Source organism: Schistocerca serialis, chromosome 6 (assembly GCF_023864345.2).
Source record: "Schistocerca serialis cubense isolate TAMUIC-IGC-003099 chromosome 6, iqSchSeri2.2, whole genome shotgun sequence".
NCBI classification, from domain to species: Eukaryota; Metazoa; Arthropoda; class Insecta; order Orthoptera; family Acrididae; genus Schistocerca; species Schistocerca serialis.
In genome coordinates, this window is record NC_064643.1 from 649,103,658 (window position 1) to 649,119,755 (window position 16,098).

General features: G+C 44.0%; 1 protein-coding gene across 2 annotated transcripts in view; it reads left to right on the forward strand.

The window, feature by feature from the left end:
• LOC126484608 (pyruvate dehydrogenase phosphatase regulatory subunit, mitochondrial-like) overlaps nt 1–16,098 on the forward strand; it is a 167,034-nt gene that overhangs the window by 111,418 nt on the left and 39,518 nt on the right. For both annotated transcript variants that reach the window (XR_007587888.1, XM_050108183.1), the window contains exon 12: nt 3,384–3,532. Coding sequence is in view for 1 of the 2 variants with exons in the window: in XM_050108183.1 (XP_049964140.1) it covers nt 3,384–3,532 (149 nt within the window). In the remaining variant the exon portion in view is untranslated. The remainder of the gene's footprint in view (nt 1–3,383; nt 3,533–16,098) is intronic.

Consider the following 16,098-nt stretch of genomic DNA (forward strand, 5'->3'; position numbering starts at 1 on the left):
GAATGGGTCAGATTATACAGTTTAGGAGGGCTTCAGACATGAGTACTTTGTTGTGAATAGTTTGTCAGTTGATCAGTAGTATTTCAATAGCCTTATTTTTTTTTGGGGGGGGGGGGCGTTTCTTCAGGTATTACATTAATATTTTGGGATCTTGAACAGCTGTCATTACATAGATTAATGGACAATTGCTTAATCTAAGAAAAACCTTTGTACACCTCACACACAGTCAGCTACTTGGGTAGCAGTTTCTGACACACAATGCACCCCTAAACCATTTAGGGAGAGTTTTTTCAATTTTATTTGGCAAATTTAGGAAGGTACAAGATAGATTTTCACAGAATCTTCAGAGACTCTACTTCAAACCTTCCTCTCAACTCAGAATCATGTGGCCACAATCAGTTCTGGGTGCTACATACATGTTATTTAAACAAAGTAGTGACTCCCCCAACTAACAGAATACTATAAAAACTACACACATATCCTAAGAAGAGTGATAAGACAAGCAAAAAGGATGCAAAATGATGAGTACATTGATAAATCCAGCAATAAAGTAAAAGCAATGTGGGAATATCATAAAAAGGGAAAGAGGGGAAATGAAAGCTACACACACGAACATAGAAATCAAACTCAACAATGAATCTTTATCTAATCCTGAAGTTGTGGTGAACTCTTTCAACAATTTCTTTACAAGCATAGCTGAAAAATTTGTCAAAAATAATCCTAACACAAATTACCAACCAGCAAACCAAAAATATCACACATGTGCAAAGTCAATTTTCATTACCAAAGTCACTGAAAGTGATGTTGCAAAAGCCCTCAGAGAGTTAAAAAAAATTCATATCAGTTGGAATCGGTGGTATCCCAGCAGCTGCAATTGAAAATTGTGTACACACACAATTGCTGAACCATTAACTCACGTCTGTGACTGTTCTTTCCAGGCAGGTATTTTCCCTGAAGATATGAAACTTTCTAAAGTAATTCCTGTCTTCAAAAAAGGTGATAATAAAGATGTGAATAACTACAGGCCTATCTCAATCTCATCCTGCTTTCCTAAAGTTTTTGAAAAAATGTTGTTGTTGTGGTCTTCAGTCCTGAGACTGGTTTGATGCAGCTCTCCATGCTACTCTATCCTGTGCAAGCTTCTTCATCTCCCAGTAACTACTGCAACCTACATCCTTCTGAATCTGCTTAGTGTATTCATCTCTTGGTCTCCCTCTATGATTTTTACCCTCCACGCTGCCCTCCAATACTAAATTGGTGATCCCTTGATGTCTCAGAACATGTCCTACCAACCGATCCCTTCTTCTAGTCAAGTTGTGCCACAAATTTCTCTTCTCCCCAATCCTATTCAATACCTCCTCATTGTTATGTGATCTACCCATCTAATCTTCAGCATTCTTCTGTAGCACCACATTTCAAAAGCTTCTATTCTCTTCTTGTCCAAACTATTTATCGTCCATGTTTCACTTCCATACATGGCTACACTCCATACAAATACCTTCAGAAATGACTTCCTGACACTTAAATCTGTACTCGATGTTAACAAATTTCTCTTCTTCAGAAACGCTTTCCTTGCCATTGCCAGTCTACATTTTATATCCTCTCTACTTCGACCATCATCAGTTATTTTGCTCCCCAAATAGCAAAACTCCTTTACTACTTTAAGTGTCTCATTTCCTAATCTAATTCCCTCAGCATCACCTGACTTAATTTGACTACATTCCATTATCCTCATTTTGCTTTTGTTGAAAAAATAATGTACAAAAAAATGATGGACTTCATTGAAAAAAAAAAAAAAAAGATTTATTAAGTTTTGCTCAACATGGGTTCAGAAGCAACAAATCTACTGAAACTGCAGTATATGACTGCATAAATACTCTGTTAGATCTGTTAGATAGAAAACAACCCATAACAGGCATATTTCTGGATCTGTCAAAGGCTTTTGACACTGTTGACCACAAAATATTGCTGTAAAAAATAGAACGCTATGGTATCAGAGGAATTGCAAACAATTGGATTGCTACATTCCTAACCAGTCAGATGCAGAGAGTCAGCATGAAATACACCAATAGACAAAGCAACTCAAAGAACCGAAATCCTATCAAGTAATAAAACTGTAAAGCAAGGTGTTCCACAGGGCTCAGTATTGGGACCCCTACTTTTCCTCCTGTATATTAATGACTTGAGCCTGAATGTAGATCCACACAAAACAATAATATTTGCTGATGACACAACCATACTCCTCAAAGGGGAGAATACAGAGGCTGTGCAAAAAGCTGTGAACTTGGCCACTGAACAACTCAGCAACTGAGCTAAAATCAGCAGATTAACTATCAACACCAAAAAGACAGCTTCCATGAACTTTCACACAACACAAAATGCAAATTCTTCTCAGCCATTTGTCACTGTAAATAACCAGCCAATAGATACCGACACTGTTTTCAAATTCCTGGGTCTGTGGGTTCAAGATAACCTGAAATGGAATACACAAACAGGAAAGGTAAATGTCAGAATTAGTACTGGCTGTTATGCATTGAGTGTACTGGAATCATGTGCTAGCCTGAAAACATTAACCAGCACGTACTACGCTTACATACAAGCCCACCTAAAATATGGTGTGATATTCTAAGGAAATTCTCCAACTACTCTGAGCACATCCAAAATCCAGAAGAGAGCAATGAGGATTATTGCTGGGAGCAAACCCAGAGACTCCTGCAAACCCATCTTCAGGAAGTTGGAAACCCTTACACTGCCTTGCCTATACATTCTCGAGATTCTAAAATTTTTCAGAAACCACATAGTGCCAACTGACACCAGAGTTGTAAAAAATAATTAAATACATAAACACAACACCAGGAAAAACTCAAATCTGCAAGTTTTACGTACAAATATTCAACTGTGTAAAAAGGGAGCTTTCCACGTGGGCCTCCAACTGTTCAACAATCTTCCCAGTAGTATTAAGTCTATCGAAGACAACATAAAATTTAGCAAAACCGTGAAGTCATATTTGTTGTGTCACTGTTTTTACTCTGTAAGTGAATACTTAGAACAGTAATCTTGCTATTTGTGTTGAATTGAAAACATTGAACAATGTAATACATTAGGATACTATATGTTAATATATGTTAATAATGTTAACTGATATTTTCCGACATCTGCAACACACTGTGTACCATCAGATCACATGGAATAAATAAATAAATAAACTCCTTCATGTCAGTCTACTAATATCATTGCTGTTTGTTTTCATTGCCGCTTGCCATTTCTGAAGTATTTCATAAATTGTAGTATCAGTAAAATCTATATGGACTTGTATTATTATATCACTAAGTATACTGAATATGTGTTTCAATGAATATAAAAATTTATTTTTATTTTTACAGTCTTCTGGCACTGAAGTTGTTGACTATCTCCAAAAGCTTTGCTCTAATGATGTCAATATTCCAGTAGGTGGTATATCTCATACTGGAATGCAGAATGAAAGAGGTGGTTATGAAAATGACTGCATGTTAGTTCGAAAAACTGATAACAGGTAAGGAACTTTTTGTGCTATTTCAGAGTCTACATAATGTTATCGAGGAACTTGGCCATTGCATCAGGTGGTGTCATTGAAGCTCTGTGGTATTTCAACACAGCGTCTACTCATCATCTTCAGGCAATTGACAAATAGGAGCTCCTTACAATATCCACATCTACATTTACATCTACATCTACATGTACATCTATACTCTGCAAACCAGCTTGATGTGCATGGCAGAGGGGACAGACCATTGTACCAGTTATTAGGGTTTCTTCCCATTTCATTCGCATATGGAGTGTGGGAAGAAAAATTGTTTGAATGCCTCTGTACATGCAATAATTATTCTTGCTATCTTCACCATCCCTATGTGAGCGATGCAAAGGGGTTCAGTTCTTGAAACTTTATTAATAGATGAAATGAAAATGAATGCTCCAAAACTATCTACAATAAAGTAATATATATTTTTTTAAGATGTTACATGACAGGCCTGTTATGGCTTATTGCAGTTATCAAGTGACATCTAATTGGAAGTGACAACCATATACATTGCATCTGTAGTAAATTTTTTCTGTCATGCCTTGGTAAGTATATTATTTTTTGTAGCTATGAAATGTAAAATATGTTTTTGTTAGGTATTTTGATAAGAACATATTTTACATTTTGTAACCACAAAAATAAAATACTTACCAAGACATGACAGAAAAAAATTACTACAGATGCAATACAGTCGTCACTTCCAGCTAGACATAACCTGATAATGCCAATAAGCTGAAACAGGCCTGCCATGTAAAATATTTAAAAAATATGTTTCCTTATTGCAACTAGTTTTGGAACATTCATTATCATTATGTCCTATACTGATGTAGGCTATGTTGTTGGCCCAATGGAAAGGAAAATTGTTAATAGACTTTCTCAGGATAGTTTATATATATTCTGTAGGGTGTTAATTATCCTAATGAACAGATCTATCAGATGTTAAAAAAGGAGAACAGAGCAGCAAATATGTGCTGGTGCCTGGAGCAGAAAACAATGTGCACAGCTAAACAAATGAACTCTGATTTCCTAATCTAGTAAGTACAAACAATATCAACATACATAATCTGAAAGGGGAATGAATTATCCCACAGAACTGACATATCAGATGTTGCAAAAGGCAAACAGTGCAACAAAATGTGTGCAGTTTCTCAACAAAACTCGCTGCCCATCAGACAGCAAATGACAAGCACTGCCAAACAGATGAAATTTGATTTCCTAATCTGCAAGCTACACATGATACAAACCTCATATAATCTGAAAGGGCATGAATTATCCTCTAGAAGTGACATATCAAATGTTGCAGAAAGCAAACAGTGCAACAATATGGAACAGAAAATGTTGGATACAGCCAAGTAAATGTAATTTAATTTCCTAATCTACAAAGTACACATGATATGAACATATATAATCTGACAGAGCATGAATTGTCATACAGAACTGGCATATCAGCTGTTTCAAAAGGTGAAAACTGCAGCAAAATATGTACAGTTTCTTAGCAAAACTTGCTGCTGCAAGAAGCAGGAGATGGTCTGAGTTTTGGGTGTCTTCAGGAACTGCTCACTTTAAAACCATGTATCTTGGAATGTATTTGTCTGATGTTAATGAAGTTTTAGTAGGTTACATGCATATATTTTGGTAGTGTAAATCTCAAGTTACAGAATTTTACAATCACAAATTAAAAAGTTGTTATGGTTTTTCTAAAATAAGTTTTTCTCGGCTCAGGATAAACTTTTAACAGAAAGCTTGAATTTTGTTTTGAAGCTCTCTTTCACAGTTATCAGAAACTGTAACTACTATGAGAGTGCAGTGTGATACAGATTTTATAAAGAGTATTATTGAAGACAGGTTCTATGCACTCTGGATCGTGTAATTAGTCTATTGTGGCTGTAGCGTACAGCGGTTTTCGGGCTGTGTCAGCTGTCCATTGGCAAGGCCCACAGTACATTTCCCCCATTAGCTAGCTAGGCAGGGCAGGATGTTCAGCCCTAGGAGCAGTGAAAGAGTTAATGTCCTGGCAAAATTGAATGTACTGTTGTGCTACTGCCTTTCGATTTGGTATCCGAGACCTCCAGCGAAGTGAGCAGAAAGCTGTCACCAAGTTTATCGACCAGAAGATGAAAAGGTCAAGCTGACATGACAAAAGTCTCTGTGCTGACACTAAAAGAGTCTGGTTGCCACATGAATAGCCTTGCTGCCAGTTGCTAAGGCTGGAACATTGCCCATGGCGCACAGTACGAGGGTCAGACTGTCACAGTGTGTGATGACCCGGATCACACCGTGTCCTAACCTCAAATAATGTTCTGTCACAACAGGTTGGATGTTAGGCCAGACAGGGTCTAGGTAAGCGGTATTTGTCCTCATCCACAGCCATCTCTGAAAAGTACTCTATGCCAGTCGACCTGATGTGAGGTCTTACTGTTTAGCCAGTACCAGATGCTGTTTCCACTAGCTGTGCAGCTATGTCTGCACCTAGTCCTGATGCTGCTAAGAGATGAACTGGTGCCTTCCAGATGGAGTCCATCTGCTGGCTGACTTAAACCGACTTCGGGTTGTCTATCCAGGAGTCCCGGTTCGCAACCCCGACTCTGTCTCCACCTAGCCCATCAATGGCCATCTCATCCTGCTGGGCACAGATCACAGCTAAGCAGTGAGCTAATCAAGGATTAACAGCAGAAAATTCCTTTGGCTTCTGCAGAAATTCTTATCAGTAAACTTGTTATTACTCACTGTCTCTATGATTCCACAATGATTGACCACTTGGTTCTGCATACATGCTGCCCTGGCAGTCATCCTACATCGTCATTGCAACCTGCAGTGGTGTCAATAAATACTCTAGTGGCCCATGATGTACAGCACCATCAGTAGAGTATGGTGCATTATAATTCTTGCAGTGCTGCACCTCTACAGCTGCAAGGGGGTAAGCATCTCGGAAAAGTGACCACTGCAGGGTGGAATACTTTTCTCCGAGCAGGAAGACATCATCCTAAACAGTAACCAGTGGATGTTAAAACTAACTTATGATGCATGGTAAGTGAGAAATGAAGTATGTTGGCTGGAAGAAGCTTTCTCAGAACTGTAACATGAAGCCAGGAAGAAAGAGATATTAGGAGAGAAACAGGGAGAATATCAGGTCCTGTGACCTTCCCATGAAAATCTCTTAGACCAGTTATGGCAAGTTGTGGACTTGGTGTCACACACAGTGCGATGATGGAAATGGGGATGGTTGGATGTCGGACGACTGCAAATGCTGATGACATAAAGGATTTCATGACACTCTAATGCAACTACAGAAAGAGGTGGAAGGTGCTAAATCTCTAACGGAATGGCACACAAAACAACTAACAAATCTGGAGCAATGGGTTGTGAAAAATACTATAATGCTACAAGGATTAACAGCAAAACTACAGTGTTACATAAAAATGCCCTAGTTAGAGCTACTGGATACCAGGTTGACTGTAGCAAGACTTTTACAAGCTCTGGCTGGCAGTGTAGAGGATGCCCTTGTTGAGGTAGTGGAATTACAGCAAGCCGTATATCACATCGTGCACTAACAATTAACCCCTACCCTTTTGTTGCTGAGACAGTTTCTGAATGGCCTATGTAAGGCACAGGAAGAGCTGCCATCTATGCTAGAGTTTATTCCCTCCTCTGGTTGGGGAAGGAGGGGGGAACCTATCACTATTTAAGCCCAGTACAAATATTATAGAATTCACCCATTCCCAGAGAGATGTGAGACTCGGAAAATTCATGCAATCAGGACCAATGAGGTACTGCTGATTTCACCATGAAGGCAGATGAACTTTGTAACTCCCATTGGGGCCAACACACCGTATGCCCATCCCAAATCATCAGACTACCACATGAGTCTGTGAAGTGCAGTTATATGTTAGTGGAACAGAAGTGGCAGGATGCCTGGGAGACATGCTGACACCACAACCCTATTTCCAGAAAGTGAGTCCACACTGGATATATTCTGTATATGAACCAGTAGTGGTTTGTGAATTGTTATGAGCAGGCACAAGCTAAGTGTACAGTATGGTTAGAGCTGTGAGATAGTGGCTTATTGGTAAATGCTAAGACCATGGTATTTCAGAAACAACGTTCCACCTTCCAGCTACCATAACTAGAGATATGATTTTAGACATAACATATTCTCTGTTGTAATGGGCGGGTAAACTTTTAGATACACTACTTACCCAAAACTTGACCATCTTAAACAGTACCTTAGAATCCAACCTGCTTAACTCTCCAATGAGCTGATAGTAGTGCAGAAGGGATGTATTAACATGGAGCAAATGCTTCAGTACATTCAGCAATATATCACTAATTACTATCATCAAATTGTGGCAATAAGCATTTCAACCTCAGGTACCATCTTCATTTTGACACTCATCTGTGTAGCCTATCTCTATTTCTGGTGGAAAACCATCATTCTTTTGTACTCCCTGTGCACCATGTGTCGACCAAGTGAGTCACGCTTAGCACGTAACTAAAGATTAAATATACCAGCCACTGCATGTTATAATTTGGACTGGGGTACTGAAAGAGAAGACTGACTGAAAATGTACATAGATGCAAACTGTATAATAAGTGATTTTCAAATATAATACTAGTCTGGGACCTTGTGGATCTGACATGATGAAAGCATCTGCCCTGGCACTGAAGCAAGTGGGGTTGTCAAGCCCCACTGCTTGCTACTCTGGCTGGAACATTGTTCATGCAGCATAGTATGAGGTCACATTGTCGCAGTAGTGACCAAGATTATGTCACATCCGAGCCTGGCACTGCACCGCTTCCATGGTTTAAGCAGACAGAAATGATGTCTCATCACAATAGGGTGGATTGAACAGCCATATATACCACTTGCCCCAGCTATGCAGGATCTGTCACCATCAGCAGCCAGCTCTGAGAAGTCACCCTGATGTGGGTCTCCCTGTCTAACTGCATCTACTACACGCTATCTCTGCTAGCTGTGGGTCAGTGGGATGCATCTGGTCCTGATGGGAGCTTGGTGCCTTCCTGCAGGGGGCCAACTGCTGGCTGACTTAAACCAACTTCATGGTGCGTACCCAGGGGGTCCACAGTTTGTAGCCTATACTCTGGTGCCTCCCATGGCTGACTTGCTACCGAGCTGCCACATGCCCTCTGTCTGTATGCTTTGTGCTAATGCAGGCTTATGTCTGCTGCCCGTCGATGCTGTGTCTTACATGGGGTGTCCTCGGTTCACAGCCACGCACAGTTGCCTCCTGCACTAGGCCCTCCACAGACAGTTACTTTGGAGTTTGCTGCCCTGGAATACCTATCACTTGCCCAGCTTGACATAGTTCTAAGCACCCACTGAGCAGCTGATCTGGCTTATACGACACAGCATTTCTGTCCAGCCTAGTGACTATGTGCCATGGCTGCCTCCTGCTGAGCTAAGCAAGCACCACCATCAAAGTGCCAGCCTTCGCTGATGGGCATGGACACAGCAAGCCAGTGCCTTTGGCTGATGTACAAATTATGATCAATTGTTGTTATCTCTCACTGTTTCTATGATCCCGTGGCAACTGACCAGTTGGTTCTATGTACCTGCTGTCCTGGCAACCATTCTGCATTGTCGTCTTGACCTGTAATGAGGTCAATAAACACTCAAACCACCCTGACCTCACTACTGTACTGCAGTCTTTGATATTCCTGAGGATGCCTATGTCTCACAGTAAGTCACTTGCTGATGTTCTTCAATCATATTTAGCACAGCTTCAGTGTTTCTTGGAACAACATTGATTCTGGTTGATCACAATGGAATTCTGCAACCCAGTTATAAACAATCTTTCCTGGGGTGATTGATGAGCAAAAGTTGAACTAAATGCAGTGTTTCCACCTGAGGCTTTTGCGAAAAACATAAGAAATCTTCAACCAAAACCTTCATGTGAAGTTCAGTTTTTTCCTCAACACAGTTTCTTTAAATGTCCAATACAAATGAACTACTTGGTTAATTTCTGACATTAGATTATTTTAACAATAACAAATGACAAATTTTAGAACAATAGTATAGTTACATCTCAATAGTGTCATAAAATGGCTGATTGTAAAAACATAAAAGATATCTTGTTATAACCTTTAATCACTAATAAAGTGCGTGGATGTACAAAAGTAGAAACTCTAGCGGGTTACATGTTACTAACTCCGTATCTGTCATTCGACTGCCGTGCCGTGACATGCGGCCGGCGCCTTTCATAACCAGGTGGCGCTCCTGCGCTCGGCCGAGCTGCGGAGCGCCTCTATCGCCATGTTTGCGTACTAACGTAGCGGCACTTTTGAATGTCGTGGCACTGTCACAACACTTTTCCCCCCTTGAAAAAAAAAAAACTCTCACTTCCGTGGAGACACGGACAGTGCGGAGACATCCATGGCCTCTTGGGAGGTCCTGAGAAGATCCCGCGGAGAAACACGAGAGTATGGTCGAAAATGTCCAGGACGGAAGCTTGCGCGTGGAACGTGCCTCCTGGATGAGATGATGGGTGAAAATTCCGGAGCAGCATCCATAGGTGTCGTGGACCTGGGGGTGTGCTCCAGCGAGATGGGTCCCGGAGAAGGCTGCCGCGCGACTGGGGCCGGTTCCGGCGTACTCGGAAGCGGTAGCGACGGCGGCGGCAGCAACACGCCCTGAAGATCGGCAGCAGCGACAGGACTTGCTTCTCGGGCTGGTGGAGACGAAAGAAGGGGCGGTGGTACCGGTGTGGCCACCACTCGTGGGCACATCTGGTCGTAATGGCGAAAACCATGCCGTCGTCCGTACGTATTTCACAAAGCCGGCGGCCGCGAAGAGCCTGGACCACCCCTGGAATCCATTTAGGGCGAGATCCATACCCCCGTGCCCACACGTCGGCGCCCACCGGGTATTTTCCCGCACTAGGGGACACAGCACAAGGCCTGACAGGGTGAAGCAGATGCAGTAGGGTGCGCGGTTGGCGGCCATGCAAGAGTTCAGCAGGGCTGCGATCACCCAGAGGCGTGAAGCGATAAGAACTCAGAAATTGCAACAGAGCGTCATCTGTGGAAAAATCACTAAGGAATTTTTTCATTTGGCTTTTGAAAGTGCGGACAAGGCGCTCGACCTCCCCATTCGATTGCGGATGGAAGGGCGGTGCTGTAACATGATGAATCCCTTGTCCAGTACAAAAATCACGGAAGGCCTGCGAAGAGAACTGAGGGCCATTGTCCGTGACAATCGTGGATGGAAGACCTTCAAGCGCAAAGATTTTCGACAAAGCCAGCGTCATCGCCGCAGTGGTGGGCGACGGGCATCGAACAACAAACGGAAACTTCGAGAAGGCGTCAATCAACAGTAGCCAATAAGTGCCGAGGAAGGGGCCGGCAAAGTCAGCGTGCACCCGTTCCCACGGCTGCGCCGGATCAGGCCACGGAGAGGGCAGAGTACGAGGCGCAGCCAGTTGTTGAACACACTGATCACACGCAGCGACCATGTGGGCGATGTCCGAATCAATACCGGGCCAATAAACGTGCCTGCGGGCCAGGGACTTAGTCCGAGAAATCCCCCAATGGCCCTCATGCAATAGTTTGAGAACATCTTTGCGAAGAGAGGCGGGCACCACAACCCGTGGAGATGCGCCATCCGTGGCCAGAAGAACAACACCCTCACGAACAGACAGACGAAGGCGCAAGGCATGGTAGTTGCGAAGGGGATCCGACGCCCGGCCCTTGGTCCTGTCCGGCCAACCCCGCTGAACAAAACCGATCACCTGACGCAGGACCGGGTCCCGCGCAGTAGCCGACGCGACCTGCGAACCTGTAAGTGGAAAACCCTCGACCGCACGACGTTCTTCCTCATCAATGTGGAAACAGAGGAGTTCATCTCGATCGAAAACCGGGTCGGGGCTCATCGGCAAACGCGACAACGTGTCAGCGTTGGCGTGCTGGGCCGTGGGGCGATAGTGAATCTCATAGTGAAAACGAGACAAGTATAAGGCCCAACGTTGCAGGCGGTGAGCTGCCTTATCCGGAAGCGACGCCGAGGGGCTGAACAGAGAGACCAGCGGCTTGTGGTCGGTGATGAGGTGAAACTTAGAACCATACAAAAAAACGCTGAACTTTTTCAGAGCATAAATGATAGCGAGCGCCTCCTTTTCTATTTGAGAGTAATGCCGTTGGGCATCGTTGAGGGTCTTGGAAGCATAGGCGATGGGTCGTTCCGACCCATCCTCATACCGATGGGCGAGAACAGCCCCTAGGCCATACTGTGACGCGTCAGTCGCCAGAACCAAGTGCTGACCTGGACGGAATGTGGCAAGACAAGGCGCCGACTGCAAATGAGCCTTCAGGCGGACAAAAGCCTGCTCACACTCGGCGGACCAACAGAAAGGAACGTTTTTGCATAACAGCTGATGCAGAGGATGAGCCACCGCCGCCGCGGAGGGAATGAATTTGTGATAATAAGCAACCTTGCCTAGAAACGCCTGAAGTTCTTTGACCGTAGACGGCCGGGGTAGAGCGGTAATGGCCGCAACGTGCTGTCGTAGAGGACGTATACCCTCACGGGACAAGTGGAAACCAAGATACACAATGGAGGGTTGGAAGAACTGAGACTTGTCCAGATTGCACTTCAACCCCGCTGAATGCAGAACCCGAAACAGTGAACGCAAATTGCGAAGGTGCTCCTCAGTGGAGGCCCCCGTGACAACAATGTCATCCAGGTAGTTGATGCAGCCTGGAACGGAAGCCGTGAGCTGTTCCAAAAACCGCTGAAAAATGGCCGGCGCGCTAGCGACGCCAAAAGGTAACCGCTGGTACTGATACAACCCACAAGGAGTGTTGATGACGAGAAATTCCTTGGAAGATGCATCCAGCGGCAACTGATGGTACGCCTCCGATAAGTCAAGTTTGGAAAAGAACTGGCCCCCAGCGAGCTTGGTAAATAACTCCTCAGGACGGGTAAGAGGATAAGTGTCAATGAGGCTTTGAGCATTGACAGTAGCTTTAAAATCACCACACAATCGCAGACTCCCGTTTGGTTTAGAAACCACCACGATGGGCGATGCCCATTCGCTGGAGGTAACAGGAAGGAGAATCCCCGAAGCTGTTAACCTGTCTATCTCAGCTTTGACAGGCGCACGCAACGCCATCGGAATAGGGCGTGCCCGGAAAAACTTAGGGCGAGCCGTAGGTTTAAGAGTAATGTGGGCTTCAAAATCCTTGGCCCGACCCAGACCAGCAGAGAACACGGACGAGAATTCAGAACACAAGCCATCCAGCTGTTGATACGGAATGTCCTCAGATATGAGGTGCACATCATCATCAATGGAAAACCCGAACAACTGGAAAGCATCATAACCGAACAGATTTTCAGTGCCCGCATGATCCACCACATAAAACGTGAGGGGCCTAACAACAGACTTGTAGGCAGTGGAAGCATCAAACTGGCCAACGATAGGAATTTTCTGCTTATTATAAGTTCGTAGATTTCGCGTAACTGGAGACAAGGAAGGGGAGCCTAACTCCAAATACGTGCGAGAATTAATGAGAGTTACTGCAGAGCCAGTGTCCACTTGCATGCGAATGTCTTTATCCAGAACACGAACAGTAACGAACAACTTATTCATTTGAGAAAGCACACAGTTAACATCCATGTCCGATGCCTCGTCCTCGTCGACAGGAACTTTAGGGGACTGACACACAGAAGCAATGTGGCCTTTTTTCCTACATGAATTACATGTGGCCCAACGTTTTGGACACGCGGCTCTGTCATGCTGTACGAAACAACATGGACAAGAAGGAAGGGCGGAACGAGCCTGCTTCTGTGGTTGCTGTTTTCGCTGCGAGCGTGGCGGCCCAACGCGACGTTGTTGACGCGAGTGCACCGCCGCCACATCGTCGTTTTCCTGTGAAACAGGCACATTGTCTGCGTCGAAAGTGGTTTGTACAGCGCCTACATCACACCACGCGTCTATTTGCGCACCAGCAGCGTGAGACACTTCAAACGATTGAGCGATGCTGAGAACTTCCGACAACGACGGGTTTGGCAATTGTAAGGCACGTTGCCGAACTTCTTTATCAGGAGCAAGCCGTAAAATAGCGTCCCGAACCATTGAATCAGCGTAAGACTCATGATGAGTGTCCGTGACAAACTGACATTTCCGACTCAGACCGTGTAGTTCCGCCGCCCAAGCCCGGTAAGATTGATGGGGCTGTTTACGACACCGGTAGAAAGCCACACGGGCGGCAACAACATGGGTGTTTTTTCGGTAATAGTTAGACAATAAGTCACACATTTCTTGAAAGGACAGAGAGGCAGGTTCCCGCAGAGGGGCTAACTGGGATAGCAGCTGATAGATCCGTGGGGAAATCCAAGAGAGAAATAACGACTTACACATAGGAGCGTCGACAACACCGAAAGCCAAGAAGTGTTGCCGCAAACGCTTCTCATAATCCTCCCAGTCTTCAGCGGCCTCGTCATAAGGAGGAAACGGAGGCGGAGAAGAGGAAGACAGACGATGAGTAAGCGACGTCGACAACGCCTGAATAGCAGCCGTCAGCTGTGTTTGTTGCGCCTGAATAGCAGCCGTCAGCTGTGTTTGTTGTTCAATAAGCGCTTGCATAAGCTGTTCCATGTTGGCCCCGACACGAACACACAAGTCCACAACGCAGGAAAAAAAATATCCCATCCTCGTCGCCAAAAAGTGTTATAACCTTTAATCCCTAATAAAGTGCGTGGATATACAAAAGTAGAAACTCTAGCGGGTTACATGTTACTAACTCCGTATCTGTCATTCGACTGCCGTGCCATGACATGCGGCCGGCGCCTTTCATAACCAGGTGGCGCTCTCGCGCTCGGCCGAGCTGCGGAGCGCCTCTATCGCCGTGTTCGCGTACTAACGTAGCGGCACTTTTGAATGTCGTGGCACTGTCACAACATATCTGTCATGTATAAAAATGTGCAGTGAAAGCTAAGAATATCTGATATCTAAGCAGCATAAAAATAAAGTAGATTGTTACTCACCGCATTGTGGAAGTGTTGTGTGACAAACAGACAAATTGATAGGTATACTGTTGAAGAATGTCAGCTTTTGGATGAAGTATTCATCAGATGAGAGACAAATTCACACACATTCAAACATGCACAACTTACAAAGTTGTCTTTGAATGCTGTAGTGCCACTGTGGTGAGTAGTGACCTTGGCTGTGGTAGGTAGTGGATTCCCAATGCCTTTTCTGTAGCCAACTACACCATAGCATAGACTGCAACTCACTGCTTGCTAGCAGTGTTTGTCATGTTTCACTTAATTAGACAGAAATGTGGAGGATAACTGTTGTAACTACAGAGAATTACTGTGGCACATTTACAATATGTCTAACATTGTGAAGTTCACCTAATTATGTCAGTCTCTTCAAACCTAATGATGATGTTTTCTGTAACTGAAGCTAGTAGTTAATAAAGAGTTTTGTGACATACAGTAGATTGACTGAAATTGTTAAGAGCTGGTTATAATTTTTGAAATTGTTAACAGCTGGCTATAATTGTGTATCAAAATTATATTTCAGTAACATATACTTTGCAAGCCACTGATATTTGCATAATAATGGAAGCTTTATGGGCAGATTAACCCAAACTGCAACTCTTGTGTGTACTAAGAATACTTCTTACATTTCATCTGCTTGAAGGTAAAAAAATAAGGACAGGTTCCATCATTCTTTAGAAAGCTGACAGCAAGATTCAGTGCCTCAGGTATTCTACATAGACCCCACCCCACTTGAGTACAACATACAGAATGTTCATACAACCATCTGGAACTGTCAGAAACCTCCTTCTCTGGGATGTTGTTCAACATCTTATGAAAATGGTAGATTGTTTCTCACCATAAAGAAGACAAAGAAGACATGCTGAGTTGCAGACAGACACAACAAGAAGACAGTTACACATGATCTTTCAGCCAAAGACTTCTTCAGAAGGGGCACACATTCACCCCAGCAAGCACACCTCACACACATCACTGCTATCTCTGGCTGCTCTGGCCAGAATGCAATGTGTAATGTTGAACAGTAGCTGCAATCCAGAGTTGGGTGGGGTAGGGGGAGGGATAGCAGGGTATTGTGGGGGGAGGTAAATTAGCACTGCCTGATGGAGTGTGCAGGGACTAGACTGTGCTAGAACAAGGCTGTGGGGCAGGATGGGGGAAGGGGATTGCAAACAAAGAGTGGAAAAGGAATGGAGTAGAGAAGAGGGAAAGACAGGTGAGTGCATTGGCAGAGAGCAGCATACAATGAGAGTGAGGGGACATTAATCTGGAGGAGGTGACAGGACAGAGGGAGCAGAAATTGTTGAGTGGAGGGTGTGGGGACAGCGGTTTAAGGCTAGGAAGGTTTTGGGAGTGGAGAATGTGTTGTAAGGATAACTCCCATTTGCATAGTTCAGAAAAGCTGTGGTAAATGGCAGGATCTGGATGGCCCGGGTTGTGAAGCAGTAATTGAAATCTAGCAAGTTGTGTTCAAGTGCATTTTGTGCCACAGGATGCTACTTTGCTCTTGGTCACAGTTTTCACAGTT